The 17,559-nt window shown below is 34.8% G+C and overlaps 1 protein-coding gene across 1 annotated transcript in view; it reads left to right on the top strand.

Annotated features, from left to right (window-relative positions):
• The window catches only part of thoc6 (THO complex subunit 6), a 140,638-nt gene that overhangs the window by 90,937 nt on the left and 32,142 nt on the right, over nucleotides 1-17,559 (top strand). The window contains exons 8-11 of the mRNA XM_089087012.1: nucleotides 4,514-4,587; nucleotides 6,423-6,616; nucleotides 9,803-10,006; nucleotides 14,437-14,581. Of these exons, the coding sequence (XP_088943138.1) occupies nucleotides 4,514-4,587; nucleotides 6,423-6,616; nucleotides 9,803-10,006; nucleotides 14,437-14,581 (617 nt within the window). The remainder of the gene's footprint in view (nucleotides 1-4,513; nucleotides 4,588-6,422; nucleotides 6,617-9,802; nucleotides 10,007-14,436; nucleotides 14,582-17,559) is intronic.

Raw genomic sequence — 17,559 nt, 5'->3', positions numbered from 1 at the left:
CTCCAGCGAGTCTTCATCCATCAGTATCCTCACGAGTTGTAAATGCAGACGATTGGATGTTGACATCTATTGGTTGTTTGTCAATTATCTCATTCAACCTAGATTTACTGACATTCAACCTCAGATTTACTGACAATGTCTAAATTATACCGTAGAATTTCCAGCCGGTACGAAAATCTGAATCGTCAGACATTTTATTCATTTATAAGACTTTGATTGAATTCTATTAGTCGCTGGACGCACATTCCAACATCCCACATAGAGAAACTGTCGTCGATCACAAAAACTGCCAACTTTTCAATTTTTATAATAAACACATTTTTTTTTTTTTTTTGAAATGCCAGATTATGTTCTAAAATGTATTATAAAATGTAGAATATCTTTTTTTCAAATGTGAGCTTTTTCTATTTAAAAGAATTAATAGAAAAGACATACCTTTGTGACTTTATAAGGATATCAGTCTAGTCTTCTGTAAGTAGAGTAATCCTGTGAAAAAAAAAATATCCATTGGTTGTTTTTTCAAGTTTTACTGAATATTTACTTTTGCGTTTTAATATTTTTGGCTTCTTCTTAAAACACTAGCCAAAATGAAACTCTGCTGAATAGAACTTGAGGAGCTAAAATATACCTGTCCAAAAGCCGAGTAAATCTGAAAAGGCCTTCAGAGGGAGAAGACCACTAAAGAGAAAATGTCTTGACTAGAAATTGAGAGTTAAGCTTACCGGTCTAAATATGGATATGTTGCCAGTTCTTTGAAGATTTTTAAGAAGAAAATATACTAACAGTTGAGTATTCTGGTGATCTTGCCCTCTCTTTTGTTCTGTTCACCTTTTCCTCTGTCTTTTTTTCGTTCATTATTTGTTTATCTTTGAGTTATCAGATCTATTCACCTACGATATCTGCATTTCAAAACCATTAATCTGTCATGGAATAAACCTGAAAAGTAGTCCCGGCTTCTCGCAACTATCTCCTTTAGTCATTTTGATGAGACGAATTGTTTATTGTTAGTATTTCAGTGCAGCGGTATCAACATTTATGAAGCATCAGTAATATTAGTATTTCAGAACCATTAATATATCTTGAAGTAAGCTTGAATAGTGGTCCTAATATCTCACAACTCTCCCTCCTTCTAAGCACTTCGAGGAGATGGAACTTTATCGTCAGTATTTTAATGCAGTAACATTAATATTTGCTAGACTTTGGCATTATTTCAAAACTCATATTGTGTAAAGGTGTAATTTGAGGTTTTTTTGAAGATTATATTTTTGTGGACCCTGGAATTTGCCTCCGGTAAATCCCCCTCCTCCAAAGCTTCATTCTCATTGAAATTTAGCTGACACCTTCTATTAAGTACATGTTTTCGCAAAAGCTCGAAAGCTAGCTGGAGCAACCACTGAGGTTCAATTAATTTGAACTTTTGAAAGTCAGTCAATCAGAAAGGTTTGTTATCAATCCTTAGCTGTATAGAAAAAGACTGTTTAAAGATCCGGACAATTTTCTATGAAAACTAGCTTAAACTAGAACCCTCAGCTTAAACTAGCTTAAACTTAAACTAGTAGCACATTGGGGTTGAAATTTGTTTGTTAATAAAGGAAACGGGGTTCGATCATAGCTGCGGCAGAGCCCGGAATTTAATGGAGATTATGCTCTAGCGTCTCCAAATAATCAAAGAGAAAGAAGAAGAAGCCAATACTAGTCAATCAGATAAACTTTACTATGAATGAGCCTTTTGTCTGCTAAATCTCAGCGTTAGTTAAATATCGGCGGTGGTCAAGTCTTGGCGTTAGCAATCTTATTGTAATCTATGTATGTATGTATCAAGGTTTTCTATGTATGTATGTATGTATGTAATGAGCCTCAAGATTTTTGTTCTCTTTGCAAGGTGTTAACACCCTTAACCTCTATCCGGGGCCGTGTCCAGGATTTTTATTTGGGGGGGGGAGGGGGGGTACACAAATAAACTTTAGACGGGTATCAAAAAGTTATTTTATGTATTTTTATAAAACATTCCAGGACAAACATTCCAGTCGGACAAACATTCCAGGGGGGGGGGGGGTCAAATCCCCTAACCGCTCCCCTGAATACGGCTTTGCCCCTGCCGAATTGCCTAATCGATAACCTAGCAGGATATCTTCAAACACTAATAGCATTGTAATTAACACTAATAATGACATTCACACACTAGTAGAAAATGACAAGACATGTCAGTCTTGGCTGAAACTATGTAAGGTGAAGAAGCCTGGACTCTTTTAAATAAATTTAGTTTTATGATTTTAGTTAAAAAGCCAAATTTTTTTATCGATGTCATTTTTTGAGTAAGTTTGTTTTCTTTTTATTCGTTTTGTATTGTGTTTCGCTCATGACGGCTGTTGCACATATGCCCACAATATTAGAATAGATTCTGCAGCCTTGTTATTAACTGTCTTCACAATTCCTTATTGTCTTCTCCTTTTTTTGACTAATACACTAGTAAGAGTAATAACAATTAAAACGCTAATAATAATAATACTAATAATTCCGTTTGAAATTATTTGTAGATAAACCTCGAATATGTCTTCAGCGCAAGTTTGAACTTTGAACAAAAATTTCGGAGGGAAGGGGCTCAAACCCTCAAACAACTACGTGCGGGTCCGTAGCATGATATATTTCTGTTCTAATTTTGTTTTAGTGTGTACATAAAATGAATGACAGCAATATCGATTATCGATGTGGGTCCGATTTCGCTTCGAACTTGCACGAAGTTAGACGAAATTTTTCAATAACTTTAGGCAGCGCATGGATGTAGGTTTTTTTTTGTCAAGAGTCTGGATTGTCAGGTGAATTATGGCGTATTCAGACTAGAAAATTGATTAAACATGGACTTTGCCTGATGGTGGTCAGCTGCAAAGAGTTAGATAAAGATTGCCAGATTTTGGAATCTTGACTTATCTGTTAGTCGTTTGACGGTTAAAACTGGAGCACCATTAATCAGATTTTGATCAATGATTCCATAATGAGAAAATCCACGTTAAAATGTTAGGAAATGCTCTTTCGCAAGATCAAATAAACAACTCAAGAGATAGTTGGCTCAATTTTTTGGGGCCTATTGAAAAGCCCTTTTTGGAAAGTGTTATTACACATTGGCTGGTAATACTAGTAACGTGTCTTAATTTTTAAATATTGCATGGAAACAGAGTTTCAGAGGCAAAAATGGAATACTTCAGCAGTATCAAGAGAAAAAAATCATATTGAGTGAGATAATTTCAAAACCATGCTCATCTGGTTTGTTCTAACCGAGGAATCATCCATAGAAAAATTGTCCTCCCCACAGTACACCAACACTAAACTAGAAGTTCTTAAATTGTTTCAAAACAGGGTCATGAATATGAGACCAAACCCCAAGAGCGCATGGGTATTGAATAATGACAATGCGCCTTGCCACATGGTTCTTTCAATAAATTAGTTTTTGGCGACCAAAATATTCTTGTAGTTTCTTAACCTCCTTGCTCGCCTCAATCTAGCCCCTCCGACTTTTCTTCTTCCCAAGAACAATTGGCACCAAGTTGATATTTCAGGACACCAGAAACTATTCAAATTTATGAGACCATCAATGGGAGGCTAACACCCGCCCCTCCCAGAAATTATGGTAAATTCTAGGGAAGAATTTTTGCATATATATCAAAAAGTTTCATTTGCTGTGTTTCGCGCGAGTGTCACATGCCGTCGGGAGGAGGAGAGGCAGAGTGTTGAGTCTTATTAAATTTTTTCACTTTTTTTTTAGTTTCCTTCTTACGTATTTGCTTCTTGGCATTCATTGCTCCTTTTACTGTTATATTGCTAGGAAAATTGTTAAGGTTAGATGGAACTGCTAGTTATATATTATTAATAAATGTGTAGGACAACCAAGGTAGGTTTGGTTCTTCCATTAGACTCTCCGTTATTTGTCTATAGTGCTTTGTGTCTTGTTTTCTTTGATCTTATTTTCTTGTTTTGTTGTCACATCATATAGCTAAGAAAATATTTTAGTTTAGGTGTCACTTGTATTTTTCGTATAATTAATCGTTCTGGGTAGATGGAGTAGGTTAGGTGGAAGTTCTTGGATTTCCAGGGTTTCTTTTCTTGTATTTGCTATCCTGTTGTTTTATTTTCTCTTCACCTCTTCTTATATTATGCCGATAAGGAAATATTTTAGGCTTGGGAGCTCTGGTATCCTTGCATAAGTATAGTCAATTGTTAATCATAATTAATCATTGAACAGGTGGATGGGGATAAGTTAAGTTTAATTTATTTGGTTTTTAAGGTTTTATTCTCTTGTAAATATGGCCTTGTTGTGTTATTTGAGCTTCTTTTCTCCTTGTATTGTGCTGTTTTTTGTTTTTGTTTTTTCAGGTTTAATTTTTCGCTTATACTTGCCGTCTTGTTGTTTGACTTGGTTTTCTTTTTTATTGTGTTCTAAATTTTACCGCAATGAAAATCCTTTAAACTAGGTGGCTGTGTTATTTTTGTTGTAATTTATGAGATCAAAATTTTATAGCTCGCTCGATGAATATGAAGAAATAGCTGAGGTGTCATCATCTACTCTCAAAGAAGTTGGCATGCTATTTACAAGTACGTATCGAAAAATTCAAACGTGTTGCCCAAAATGAGAGTGAGTTTCGCAAGTCAAACTGGTAAAATACATAAAAGATAGGAATAGTACGTTCAACCCAACGCAGTAGGAAGATAGTGCGTCTAGTAAAAATTGTGAAAAAATGTATGCAATGCACAGAATAGAATGATACATTATTTACAAACGAACTTTCAAAACATTAAACTACCGAATTTATTGTTTTTGTCGGGTACATTGCAAAAACACATAACTTGTCGGAATATCGTGTTTTTTGTTAGGTACATCATAAACATATAATATTATAAAATTATAAAATCATTGTTGATTTTTGTTAGGTACATTTATAAAAAAATACAGCGATGGTCCCGACTGGCCTGTCATTTAAAAACGCTTACAAAAAATGGGCATATTATAAGAAAAGAATATAATTTTCATTTATTTAGAATTTCAACAAACGCTGGCACAAAGCTCTTTCTAAAATAATCAGTTCTTGCATTGATAGGATTTAAACTGAAATTTTTTATGCTTTTGATCGAGGTAAACGAGGCTTTGGTGGGCACTAAGAGGCTGAGAGTAGATATTGAAAAGGTTGGTTAAGACGCAGGTTATTCCCGAATTTAGTGGAAAGACTAATACGTCGGGCTGCCAAAGTTGGGAGGCTGAATACCTTGAGGAGGAGAATGTAAGGCATTTTGTTCCGACCGTAAATAATTGTCAGGGCTCTCTTCTGGATAATTTTTAGCCTATCGAACTGATCCTCCGTATGGCCAAAATGCCATACCGGCAACGCATCATGAAACAGAACGACTTAATTACCTCTTTTATAATTTATTCAAATTTATTTATCCCTACCATAATTTATTTGGGATATTTTCTCGTCAAGATAGGTCAAAACGGTTAACTAAACTGGTTTTTTACTCGGAAAAAAGTTAACGGTATTGTTTTCCAGGCTAAGCCACCGTTTTTACCGAATTGAATGATGCGTTTTTTTTTTTTTTTTTTTTTTTTTTTTTTTTTTTTTTTTTTTTATTAATGATGCGTTTCAGGTGTACCTACACTTGCTAGTAAAAACTTTTTTTTTTTTTTTTTTTTTTTTAGCCTATTCTAAACTGCATCGTACTGAATTGTTCGTGTACTTAAATAGTAGGGGAGGGTAAGCAATGCCGGGTTGTGTTGTGAGAAGGCCTACCAGCCTAAGGACAGCTAGCTAACCTAACCTGTCAGAATTTTCTGATGTTAACCAAGGCTTTTTTACAGACTGGATTTTGAAACAAAAGATTTCTTTAAAAAAATGATGCTTGATTATCACTTGCAAAGAAATTTCATTCATCTTAATCGTATCTTAATCTTTAATCTTATGATATTTCATATAAATGATACCGCTTGTCCATTTTGCTTAGAAAATTTCCATTTCTTAATTTTAGTCACCAATCGCTATACCGCCATTGGCGCTAGTAGTTTTAGTCTCCTGTTGTAATTTTAAATCCCCACAGGGACAAGGACGTATTTTCATTTTTAAATGAGCAAACAAAAATGAATTTTTATAAATCTGGGGGGGGGGGGCGTTTTCGGCTTTTTTATTTATTTGTAGTAAAAATACAGAGACCAAGTATTTTTCAAAATCTAGAAGTTGATTTTCCTCCCCCCCCCTGCCTAGCTCCTTGTGCTTTTTTATTTCGTCCTTACAGAATGATGTTTGAAACAGGCAAAACTGGTTATCTAGTTCTGATTCTCTATTATCTTAGATTGCCACCATTATTGTTCGGTACCTCTTCGAACATTGTAAAGCTTTTCTTTATTATCTGGTATCTATTCAACCGTTGTGTGTTTTTAGGTATAGATGTGAGGAGACAAGTGCTGGACAAGACAGAGGTGTTTTTAAATGATTGGAGAGTTGATATCCGAACGCTTGGTGCCAAATGTGTTTTGGGTCTTTTGTCTATAAAATGCCCTCTGGTCGAGGAAGAAATAAATCGGATCTTGGATTTTGTAACATATCTTGCAGGCGATGCTGAGCTTATACAATATGTGAGTTCTTTTTTTTCTCCTGAGAATTTTGTCAAAATAGCTGGCGAGAAAGGTTTCATAGAAGCTGGGGTACCAAGTCAGGAAAATTTAGTGGTGCAAAATTTATCTTTCAAAATGTAGGGGAAGAGGAACAATTTTGTCGTTTTTTAAATTTTGTCAATAAAAATGCTAAGAAAAGGCATTCTTCAATGAAAATACTTAGGAGGGGGAAATTAGGGAGCAAAATGTTTTTCCAAAATCTATGAAGGGGGTCAGGGGAGGGGGGAATTCGTACTTCTTCAACTTTTCCAATGAAATTTCCATGAAAAGGTATTTTTTTCAGAATCAAGGGGGCGAAATCTACAGGGGAACAGAAATTTTAACTAGACACAACACCAGGCTAGCTCCTGAAAAAGTAAAAATTTACATGAGGTTGTTTTTATATCTCGTTAAAAACATTTTATGCGTGTGATACTGAATATTTTAAGTTTGCGAGTTTCGTTCTCCGAAAACTACTGTAAAACTGGCTGGCGCGAAAGAACTGTTATAGTCATTGATAACGAAAAATAGGTAACAAGGAAAAAAAAAAGAAGAATGAAAAGAAAAGCAAAAGTAAGAAGAAAAAAAAGAAAAGAATAGAAAACCAAAGAAACGAAAAGAAGGAAACAATATCCGAGACCGCTCTACCCTTCCATTTATACTTGGAATGAGATGAAAATATAAAAACTGGCAAAGCTTTTAATAAAGACAATCGTCTTTGAAAAAAAAAACTGGTTTAAATAGCCTATTGATGAGCGTTCTTATTGTGTTTTAGAAATTAAAGAATAAAACTTGATTGAACAAATCAACACATACTAGGAATTTATTTCTCCTAGTCATCTCCGTAAAAAAAAACTGAAAAATCGAGAGTTGCGTATTTTCGTTATGTAAAACTTCTTTTTTTATTGCTTCGCTGTCATAAAATTAGGAAGATTAGGTTGCGTTTTTTAATGTTCGCTTTATAATGTACTTTTAGAAACTTCAATTTTTTTTTAATTTGTGCCTTTGGGGATGATTGTTTTTTATAATATGTTTTTAATGTTTTGTTATATTCTGTTTAGTCTCTGTTAAATCTTTTCATCAGTTTTTTTTCCTTTAAACTAAGGGTTTATGCTTCATAATCACGATTTTTTTAAATTAAGAGAGAAAAACAAGTTTAATTTAAATAAAGCTGTGGAACAAAACAAAAGATAAAAAAAACAACGACATTTTAAATAATAATTCAGAAATCCGAAAATTTCGACTCCACGTCCAGGAGCCTTTCTCAAAGGAATGAAAAAATAAGGAAAAAGAAACAATTGAAAAAAAAAACATCTAAAGAAAACGACTACTAACACACAAGAGAAAGTAAAAAAGAACAAACAAGCAAAAAAACAACAAATAAATACAACTCCCATTTTAAACACTTGCAGAATGTGTATTTATTTGTTTGATTCGAGTAACTACTCGAATCATTTTGAAAGTCAATAACTCTTTTAAAGCACATAAACTGTGATATTCCAGTTGTTCAACATCCGTTAAACTTAACGTTTTTGTTTAAAACACTAATCAAGCAATAATGTTTAATTCGCTGTTTTGCTGTATTTTCTGCCTTGGACCTGTGTGTCATGGGATTTTTTTTTTTTTTGAATCCGCATCAAAACCCAATTCTTTCGATGGATTAAATTGTTCTTCACATTTTTTTTCAGAATTTTTAAAAGTTTATAGAATTTGTACCTAGAGTTCTTGTGCTATCCTAAAATACCTTCCAGGGCAAAAGTAAGGTGAACGCTGAACGATCTTACTTTCGAAATATTTTCTGTCGAAAATTGTAGTTTCTGAAATTTTTGCCATCTTACTTTATAATGAGTCAAACTTGTTCCAAACTTGTTCCACATTGTTCCAACAAGCAGAAACCACTTCGGAAGTGGTCCAACATGACGTGCTATCTACTGGCCAAATGCAATCTGACCATATGTTATGGCATGATGGTATGACGCTGTTCTTCAAAGTATTTTGTATTTCAAATACAAGAAAAAAGTACTTAAATACGTATTTCATATACTCAACCAGAAATACATTTAAATATTATTTGAAATACATCGAAGGCATTTAAATACGTATTTCGAATACATGTATTTAAATACTGCCCCATCTCTGGTTTTAGGCCTACTGAAGTATTGGTAAAAACGATGCGGCCGCATTTCGGAAAATTTTGTATTGTAATTTAGTCTGAAATTTCTTTCTTAATTTACTTGTTACTGTAATAATTGGATTCGAGTTCCTTTTCATGGGATTGTAACTGAAATGGAATTTTCCGGGGATTTTACTCTCTCTTGTCGTTTTTTTGGATATTCTCCAAAGAATTATAGGGTAATTTGGCCTTTTGTATACAAGTATATTGTATACTTGTACACTGATCCATATAATTCACTACAGAAATTGGCGCTAAATTAATTGTCAAATTAAACTGTCAAGTATCAAAATTGTCTGATTTAAGAACCCTATTATATGGGTGTGAATTTGGACTACAGTTTCAGGGCAACATTGGTAAAACTGATGCCGCCGTGTTTCGGACAATTGTATAATTTAATATACTTTAGTCCGAAATGTACGATAAATTAGCTTTCAAATTAAACTGTCAAGTAGCTAAACTATCTGATTATCAGTCAATTTTTACTATCTGTACATTATATAATTATATGATTATCAGTAACTGAATTATCTGTCAAATAGTATTAAATTAAACACTGGTTCAAGTTGTTAAAAGTGTTAAAGGTGAGAATTATACAATCTTATTAACTATTAGAAGATGTAGGTCTGAGGTGTATATAATCTTTCCTATTAGTTTCCTTTGGCCTACTATATGAGTTCGGTTAAATATTAAAGAAAGTATTGTCCGAGGAGCAATCATTTACACTATTCGTTATGGACTTAAATATCAACGCCATCTAGCAATTGGTGACACTGGGCATTTTCTCAGTGTAATATTAAGAAAAATTAATTTGATTGCTGTAATTGGTAAAATTAGGTAGTAATAAGTGTCTGATCTTAGTTCCTGACTGAAAAACGATTATGGAGCTTGAAAAATGCCAAGTGTCGCCAGACGTTTGATGACGTTGATTTCTTTTTTGTCGACACTAGCGCCAGTTTCCACTCTTATAAGTTACCCATACTCTCTGATTACAGAGTAAAGATGTCATATCCTCTGTGGTATCCTCTGGGTATAGTAGCAGGGCCTTGGACTATATATCAGACAAAGAATACAGCTGTTCAACCCTCCTCATTCTTTGCTCTGTCGTTGAAGGTAGTGCGTCAACTAACGAACTGGAGGTGCTGCCTTCCAAAAGTTTAAGTTTAATGGATAATATACGGGACAGGATATATTCAGATGTAAGTGGTCTTTTTGTTTGTTCAGAGGCCGGTTTGATCATATTCAAAATTTTAAAAATTGGGCTTTGAATTTAGTGTACCAATCGTTAGGGGAAAGGCAATGTCTATTATAATTTATTGTTTGCCCAAAGCCTTGACTAATGGAACGTAAACAGGATTTCTTTTTTTTTTGGAGGGGGGACCTTGAAAACTGTGTGAAGTGCTGGCTTCCAAAAGTTTATGTTTAATGGATAATATACGAGACAGGATATATTCAGATGTAAGTGGTCTTTTGTTTGTTCAGAGGCCGGTTTGATCATATTTAAAATTTTAAAAAATGGACTTTGAATTTAGTGTACCAATCGTTAGGGGAAAGGCAATGTCTATTATAATTCATTGTTTGCCCAAAGCCTTGACTAATGGAACGTAAACAGGATTTCTTTCTTTTTTTTTGGGGGGGGACCTTGATAACTGTTTGAAGTGCAAGAGCTTCCAAAAAAATTCAAACTATCAATGTTCTGAGGCGGCATGTCCCTGTCTAAAAATAAGAAATCTATTAGTATTTTGGCTTCTAAATAAGATACATAATAGACTTGATTCTAAATAGACTTGACAGCTGTCGATAGCAAACTGAGGTAAGATATGTATTGGAGTTAATCCACATCCATTTATACATTCTTGTGGTTACAAAAGGGGAATAATAAGCCAAGCATGTTAACGAAAACATTAAAAAAAATGCAAACCCGAGCTTCTGAATGCCGTATTTGATTTTAGGAAAATAAACACATTGTCTGGGCTCAGATAAGCAACATAGAATAAGAAGTCAAGATTTAAGAAGAATCAAGTTTGTGTTTTGAAGAAAAACCATGCACAAATTTTCCTAAACGGTAAAACAATTAAATTTCAACTTTTGGTTTAAAAAGAAAAAGTTCAGATAATATATTCTTGCTGCTAAAACCATAGGGCTTAAGCTTGCAGCTAAGCATATTTAAAACAATTTTTTAAAGTTAAAAGAAAAAGAAGCTTTGAATATAAAAGCAATATGTTGCTGCTCTGACATCAAAAGTTAATTTCCTGGACTTGAAATATAATTTTCTTTCAAAACAATTAAGGTTTGACAGAACAGTTTAGGCAGACAGTTTAGATTCAAACTCTAAAATACGTCCGAAAATGACGCAGCAAAGGTAAAAATAATCATAGACAATGATGTCAATTTGGGGGGGTGGGTGGTATGAGGAGCATATCTTATCCCCTAGGTTTCCTGCCCCTTCCCCTTTTAGATTTTAAAATACCTTTTAGGGAGTATTTTCATAGAAGAATTCCTTTTTTTCATTCCTTTTCAGTGAGAAAGTTGAAGAAACAACTAATTCCCCCCTCTAGATTTTGAAAAATATATATTGCCCCTCCCCCCCCCCCCCCAAAAAAATATAAAAAGATTGTGAATTGACACCACTGCTCGTAAGATTTGAAATTTCAATTAATGTTTGAGTTCCTGTAGTTACAAGTTAGCTTAAACGCATTTTCTATCATAGGCAGCGCAATAGCGCTGCCTAAGTAAAGAACGATGTTGGCAAAATATGTTTATATATATATATATATATATGGCACTTCGTATCGAAGGAGTTGTCGTAGAAACTTCGAAAGGCCTTATTCGATTGGAAATTGGAAGGGCTTGTGCTCTTGTGCCCTTTTCAATAGTCGAAAGTGATTAGAAGGCAACTAACACCCCTTCCACACCCACCATTTCCCCAAAGACATTCAATCAAAATTTTGAGATAGCCATTTTGTTACACGTAGTTGAAAGATTTGGATTTTATTTCTTTGAGGAGGACCCCCCCCCCACAGCCCTCAGGACAAGGGTTGTAAGTTACACCCTGGGGCATATAAAGTTTTCACAGAAAGCGTTGTCGTAGAAACTTCAAAAAGGGCTCATTCGATTGGAAATTGAAATGGCTAGTGCCCTTTTTAATATTTGAAAGTGATTGGAGGGCAACTATCCCCCCTCTCATGCCCACCATTTCCCCAAACACATCCAATGAAAATTGTGAGATAGATTTTTGTTCAACGTAGTTGAAACTCCTGGAAATTGTGTCTATAAGGATGACAAACCCCCCACACCCCTCAGGGCAAGGGTTGTAAGCTATGCCCTGGGGGCATATAAGGTTTTATAGAAAGCGTTGTCATAGAAACTTCAAAAAAGGCTCATTCAATCGGAAATTGAAAGGGCTAGTGCCATTTCTAATAGTCGAACGTGATTGGAGGGCAACTAACCCTCTCTCACGCCCACCTTTTCCCCAAACACATTCAATCAAAATTTTGAGATAGCCATTTTGTTCAACGTAGTTGGAAGTTCTGGAAATTAGGTCTTTGAGGATGACAAACCCCCTCCCCCTCCCCACACATACGCAGCCTTCAGGGTAAGGGTTGTAAGTTCGGCCCTGGGGGCACATAAGGCTTTATAGAAAGGGTTGTCATAAAAAGTTCAAAAAGGGCTCATTTGATTGGAAATTGAATGGGCTAGTGCCCTTTTTAATAGTAGAAAGTGATTGGAGGGCAACTAACCCCCTTTTCACGCCCACCATTTCCCCAACCACATGAGATATCCATTTTTTCAACGTAGTTGAAAGTTCTAGAAATTAGGTCTTTGAGGATGACACCCCCCCCCCCACACACATCCCTCAGGGTAAGGGTTTTAAGTTATGCCCCGGGGGCATATAAGGTTTTTATAGAAAGCGGTGTTGTAGAAACTTCAAAAGGGCTCTTTCGATTGGAAATTAAAAGGGATAGTACTCGTTTTAATAGTCGAAAGTGATTGGAGGGCAACTAACCCCCTCTCATACCCACCATTTCCCTGAACACATTCAATCAAAATTTTGAGATAGCCATTTTGTTCAGCACAGTTGAAAGGTCTGTAAATGATGTCTTTGAGGATGAGAAACCCCTCACAGCCCCCAGGGCAAAGGTTTTAAGTTATGCTTTGGGGGCATGACAATTCTTATAAATGTTTTCAGTTTTATAACTTTAAGAAATTAATTAAGATTTTAAGGAATAAATATCAGCATATGTATATTAAACTGACAATGCAGATTTTTTTTCAGAAAATTCATTTGAATTTTTTTTCAGTAAAGTACAAATTATATTCTGGCTTTTAGGAAGCTTGGGGTTTAAACCCTACTCATATTAATCTCTGCTCATTTTGAGTTTGACTCTATTATTTATTTTAATTCTGTTTGTCTTAGGGATTCATTTATTTATGGATATTGATTTGTGGTAGTTGTATGCTTGGTAGATTATTTTGATTCTATTTTGTTCATTTTTGGTTAAATGGAGCTCTTTACTTTAAAAAAAAAACTTATTTTGTGGAAAAAGTCTTTTTAATTAAATTGATATTCAAAAACCAGGCTGGTGAAAAAAAAAAACTATAATGGAGACTTTTCCTTGGCATTTTTCCACAGGCTGCGGTAAATTGTAATTGGATTTTTCACTATCATTCTCATTTCCTTTAATTTTTATGCCAAATAATGGCCACGTAAAAAGCAGCCCAAAAATTCCCTTCTACAGAATTTTCACTTCCCACAATACTTCAGGCTTTGATAATGTAGAAGATGTATAGAACTATTTTCAGATAATAGTTGCGAAGTGGCCAAAGACGTCATAGGGAGGAAAGTCATAGAAAATGCTAGAATTATTAGCCAAAACGTTTTTAGCTTGGTAGAAGAAATTAAGGTTAAAAAAAGATTTTTCACTGTCATTCTCATTTCATTTCTTTTCATTGCTAAATAATGGCCACCTTAACAATAGCCAAAAATTACCAAAACTTATAAAAAATTGATATAAAATTTGAATGATCATTGGTAATCTCCAAGTTAAATTTTGATATAGCCACTTAAGTATTTTAAGGATATTTTTGTAAAAGATGTCATTCAGATGTGCCACCTGCCATTTCTGGTTGGAGTCCAATTCTAGATTGGACTTAAAATTGGATTTTGTATCTTTTCTCATAACAGCATTTCCTTTTATTTATTATTTCTATGATTTTGCTTAGTAGGATTTATGATTTTCCCCTTGACTTTAATGTTGTTTGGTTCAAGCAAATATTTTTGCAACTTTTTTATGAATTTCAAAGTGAAAATTGAGCATGTTAGTCTCTATAACAGTATTTCCCCTTGCTTTCTTCTCTTCTCTTGTATTGATCTATTAAACTTAATGGTTGAGCTAGAGTTAAACTGATATTCATAGCTAAATTCTAAAAAAATGATTTTATTGTTGCTGAGTTTTTTTTTTGGTTTTGGCTTTGCTTTTTTTTTTTCAAGATCTTGCTCAGTTTATTTCTGGATAGATTGATTTTTGTGTTTTTTCCTGCTTCTGCTTGGAAAAGTTCGGATTACCGGTATAGAACATTTTTAGTGTTACTCTTTATTGGTTTCTATTGGGTCATTATCGTTTTTTAGCGAAAGTGCCACCACCAAGTTAGCCATAGCTTGGATATTTTGACAACAATAAAAAGCCTAACCAAGGAGTCTGGCTTTCTTTTAGTCTTCTTAATTGTGGAGCTAAGACGCATTTTCAGTAATATTGAAAATTTGACTTACAGAGGTAAGATTTGAATGTTCTTCTGAGGGTAGTTTGATTTTTTTTTTTTTCTCTCTCTTTTTTTAGGGTTTGTTTTCGAAACCAGTTTCAATTATCTTGGGATGCGCATAATTGGGTTGGGGCTTTATACCCCAATCCATAGTTTTATGCCCCCTTCCTGAAACTTTGATATTTTAGATTTTCCTAAAATCTCTTTTATTTTCTATATACCCCACCCCCTCCACCCACATAAAAAATCCTTCCTGTGTGTCTTAGTAGCTCTACAACCCCCTTTAAGCTCTAAACTGTCACATGTAGCCTCAAAGTTTTGTCAATATGACTTAAAACAGTATAAAATGAATAGGCATGCTTTTGCCTTTGAATAGGTGTTCTCGAAGCATGGATATGGTATACATCAGTGGCGTAACTGGACTCTTATCTCTGGAGCAAGGGGGGGATGAAACAGCCCAAGATGTCTGGAGTAGTCCCCGAAGCCGCGCCACGCCGAAATGACGGCGGCGAATGTGTGATTCAGTATCGGCGGCGGCGCGCCGCCCGGCGCGCCGAATTTTTTTTTGGGGCGCGCCGCCGATTTTAGAACGGCGGCGCGCCACGGCGCGCCGATTTTTCTGATTAAAAATAATAATAAAAATTCCACTTCACCAAGCACGTTCAACCTCGATTTTAGTAAGGATTTTTAAATGGTTGGCTAAAAACATACAAGAACAATATGACAAAACAGGAATTTGTTGGGCCGTGCGGAAAGTGTTTATGTTCACCGTCGATCAGACCAAGTAGAATTTTCATTTTTAGCCACTAGACCCAGGGAAACCTATGTTGTGTTTATGTTTAACATCGCATTGTTCCTATAAAATCCTGTGTTTAGTCATTTCCTTCTTGTTAATGATTTGGGCTAATGTGTGTATAACTTTCAAAGTTTGAAGTTCAAACATCTCCTGTTCATCAAATACATAAGAAAAGGAAGTGAAAAAAAAAACAAAACAAATAACAACATCGAAAAAACACTGTATACAAATCAGATACCATGGCTTAACAACACCAACAATTTTAAATCAGCGGTTACATCACTTCAGTTACAATTGATGGAACAAAAGTGAGTTTGTTCACTCTGCCTGGAGCCATTGATCTTTTGCAGTCACTATCAGTCCTGTCGTGCTAAAAAGCCGTTTAGCTGGGGCACATGTGGCCGGTACAGCCAGAACTTGACGAGCGTAAACTGCCACTCGCGGGATCTGATACTAGTACTGGACCTTGGGGTCCCACAGAATGCCGCAAATGGGCTTCTTCTTTGTATCTGCTGAAATAAGTTGTTTTATAAGGGAGAACAAACCTGCACCTTCACCATAGGGCTCCTGCGCCCTACACTACAGGAGGAACTAATCTGCACCTTACCCTCTTTTCTTATTAACACGGAATAACCCTCGGAAATTCTTTTCTGAAAGAAGTGGTCAAGTTATAACGTTTCAAGTCAAAGTTTAAGGCTACTTAAACTTCAGTGTGCTCTGCTAACTGTGCAAAAAAAAAATGTAATTCATTTCTATAGCTATATTTCCATACTAGCTCTAGATAATCTACCAAGCGGGAAACTACCGCAAATCAGCATCGATAAATAAATGAAACCCAAAACGAACAAAAATAACAACAAATAACTGAGTCAAACTCAAAACGAGCAGAAATTAACATAAGTTGGGCTCAAAACCCCTATGCCTTCCCAAGGCCAGAGAAAAATTTGCACTTTACTGAAAAAATATAAATGTTTTTACTTTTATAAATTTAATAAATCAAATAATATTAACATTTTGATTACTAAATATCAATATATGTATATTAAACTGACAATGCATATTCATTTGTATTTTTGTCAGTAAAGTACAAATTATGATCTGGCCTTGGGAAGGCATAGGGGTTTTGAGCCCAACTTATGTTAATTTCAGCTCGTTTTGAGTTTGACTCGGCTATTTATTGTAATTTCTGTTCGTTTTGGGTTTCATTTATTTATCGATGCTGATTTGTGGTAGTTTCAGGCTTGGTAGATTATTTGATTTAATTTTTGCTCATTTTTGGTTTAATGGAGTTCTTTACTTTTCTTTGAAAAAACTTGTTTTTTGGAAACAGTTTTTTTTAAATTAATTTCTGTTCGTTTTATATTGACATAGTCTTTTCAGTGAAAAAGAAAATCATACTTTAAATCTTTTTGTTTTTTTGAAGCATTTATAGTTTGGCCTGCTATGTGTATGCTGAAAAACAATTTTCAGCAAAATTTAACAACACAGACCCTTATAAAATCTGGACACAAACAATAGAGTTTAATTTAGTTTCATACTTCCTCTAGTTAACCTGAAATAGAACACTTGATACCATTCGCAAAAAATCTGTTTACTTTCTTTGATAGCTTGGATACACTTACGCTATTTTGATTTGGTCAAATTTTAAGAGCAGAAAAAGCCCTGAAAGTTTGAACATAATACCCTCAGTCGTTCTTGGGATACGGCTGAGATGCCTTATTGGGAATTAGCCTTAACACAGTGCATTTTGATTCAATCTTAAGGCAGCATTTACTTTTAAAAAATAAAGTAAAATGGGAGGGGGGGCGTGGGAGGGGAATTAGTTTCCCTCCAATCACTTTCGACTATTAAAAAGGACATCAGCCCTTTCTATTTTCAATCGAATGAGCCCTTTTCGAAGTTCCTACGACAACTCCTTCGATACGAAGTGCCCTGGTCTAAACAACAACAACAACAAAAAAATGATACATTATACCCACATCGATCTCTACCATAAAAATGTCAAGCCTTCCAATCACTTTCGATTATTAAAAATGGCACTGGGCTTTTCGATTTCCAAACTAATGAGCCCTTTTTAAGTTTCTACGACAACGCTTTCAATAAATAACTTATATGTCATCAGGGCATAAATAGCAACCCTGACCCGCAGGGCCGTGAGGCTGGTTGTCAGCCTCTAAGACCTAATTTCCATAACTT

The sequence above is a fragment of the Artemia sp. Qi Xiang Cuo genome, chromosome 3 (assembly GCF_049724085.1).
Source record: "Artemia sp. Qi Xiang Cuo chromosome 3, ASM4972408v1, whole genome shotgun sequence".
In the NCBI taxonomy this organism is placed as follows: Eukaryota; Metazoa; Arthropoda; class Branchiopoda; order Anostraca; family Artemiidae; genus Artemia; species Artemia sp. Qi Xiang Cuo.
The sequence above is the reverse complement of the archived record's forward strand: the minus strand, read 5'-3'. Positions and strand labels throughout refer to the sequence as shown.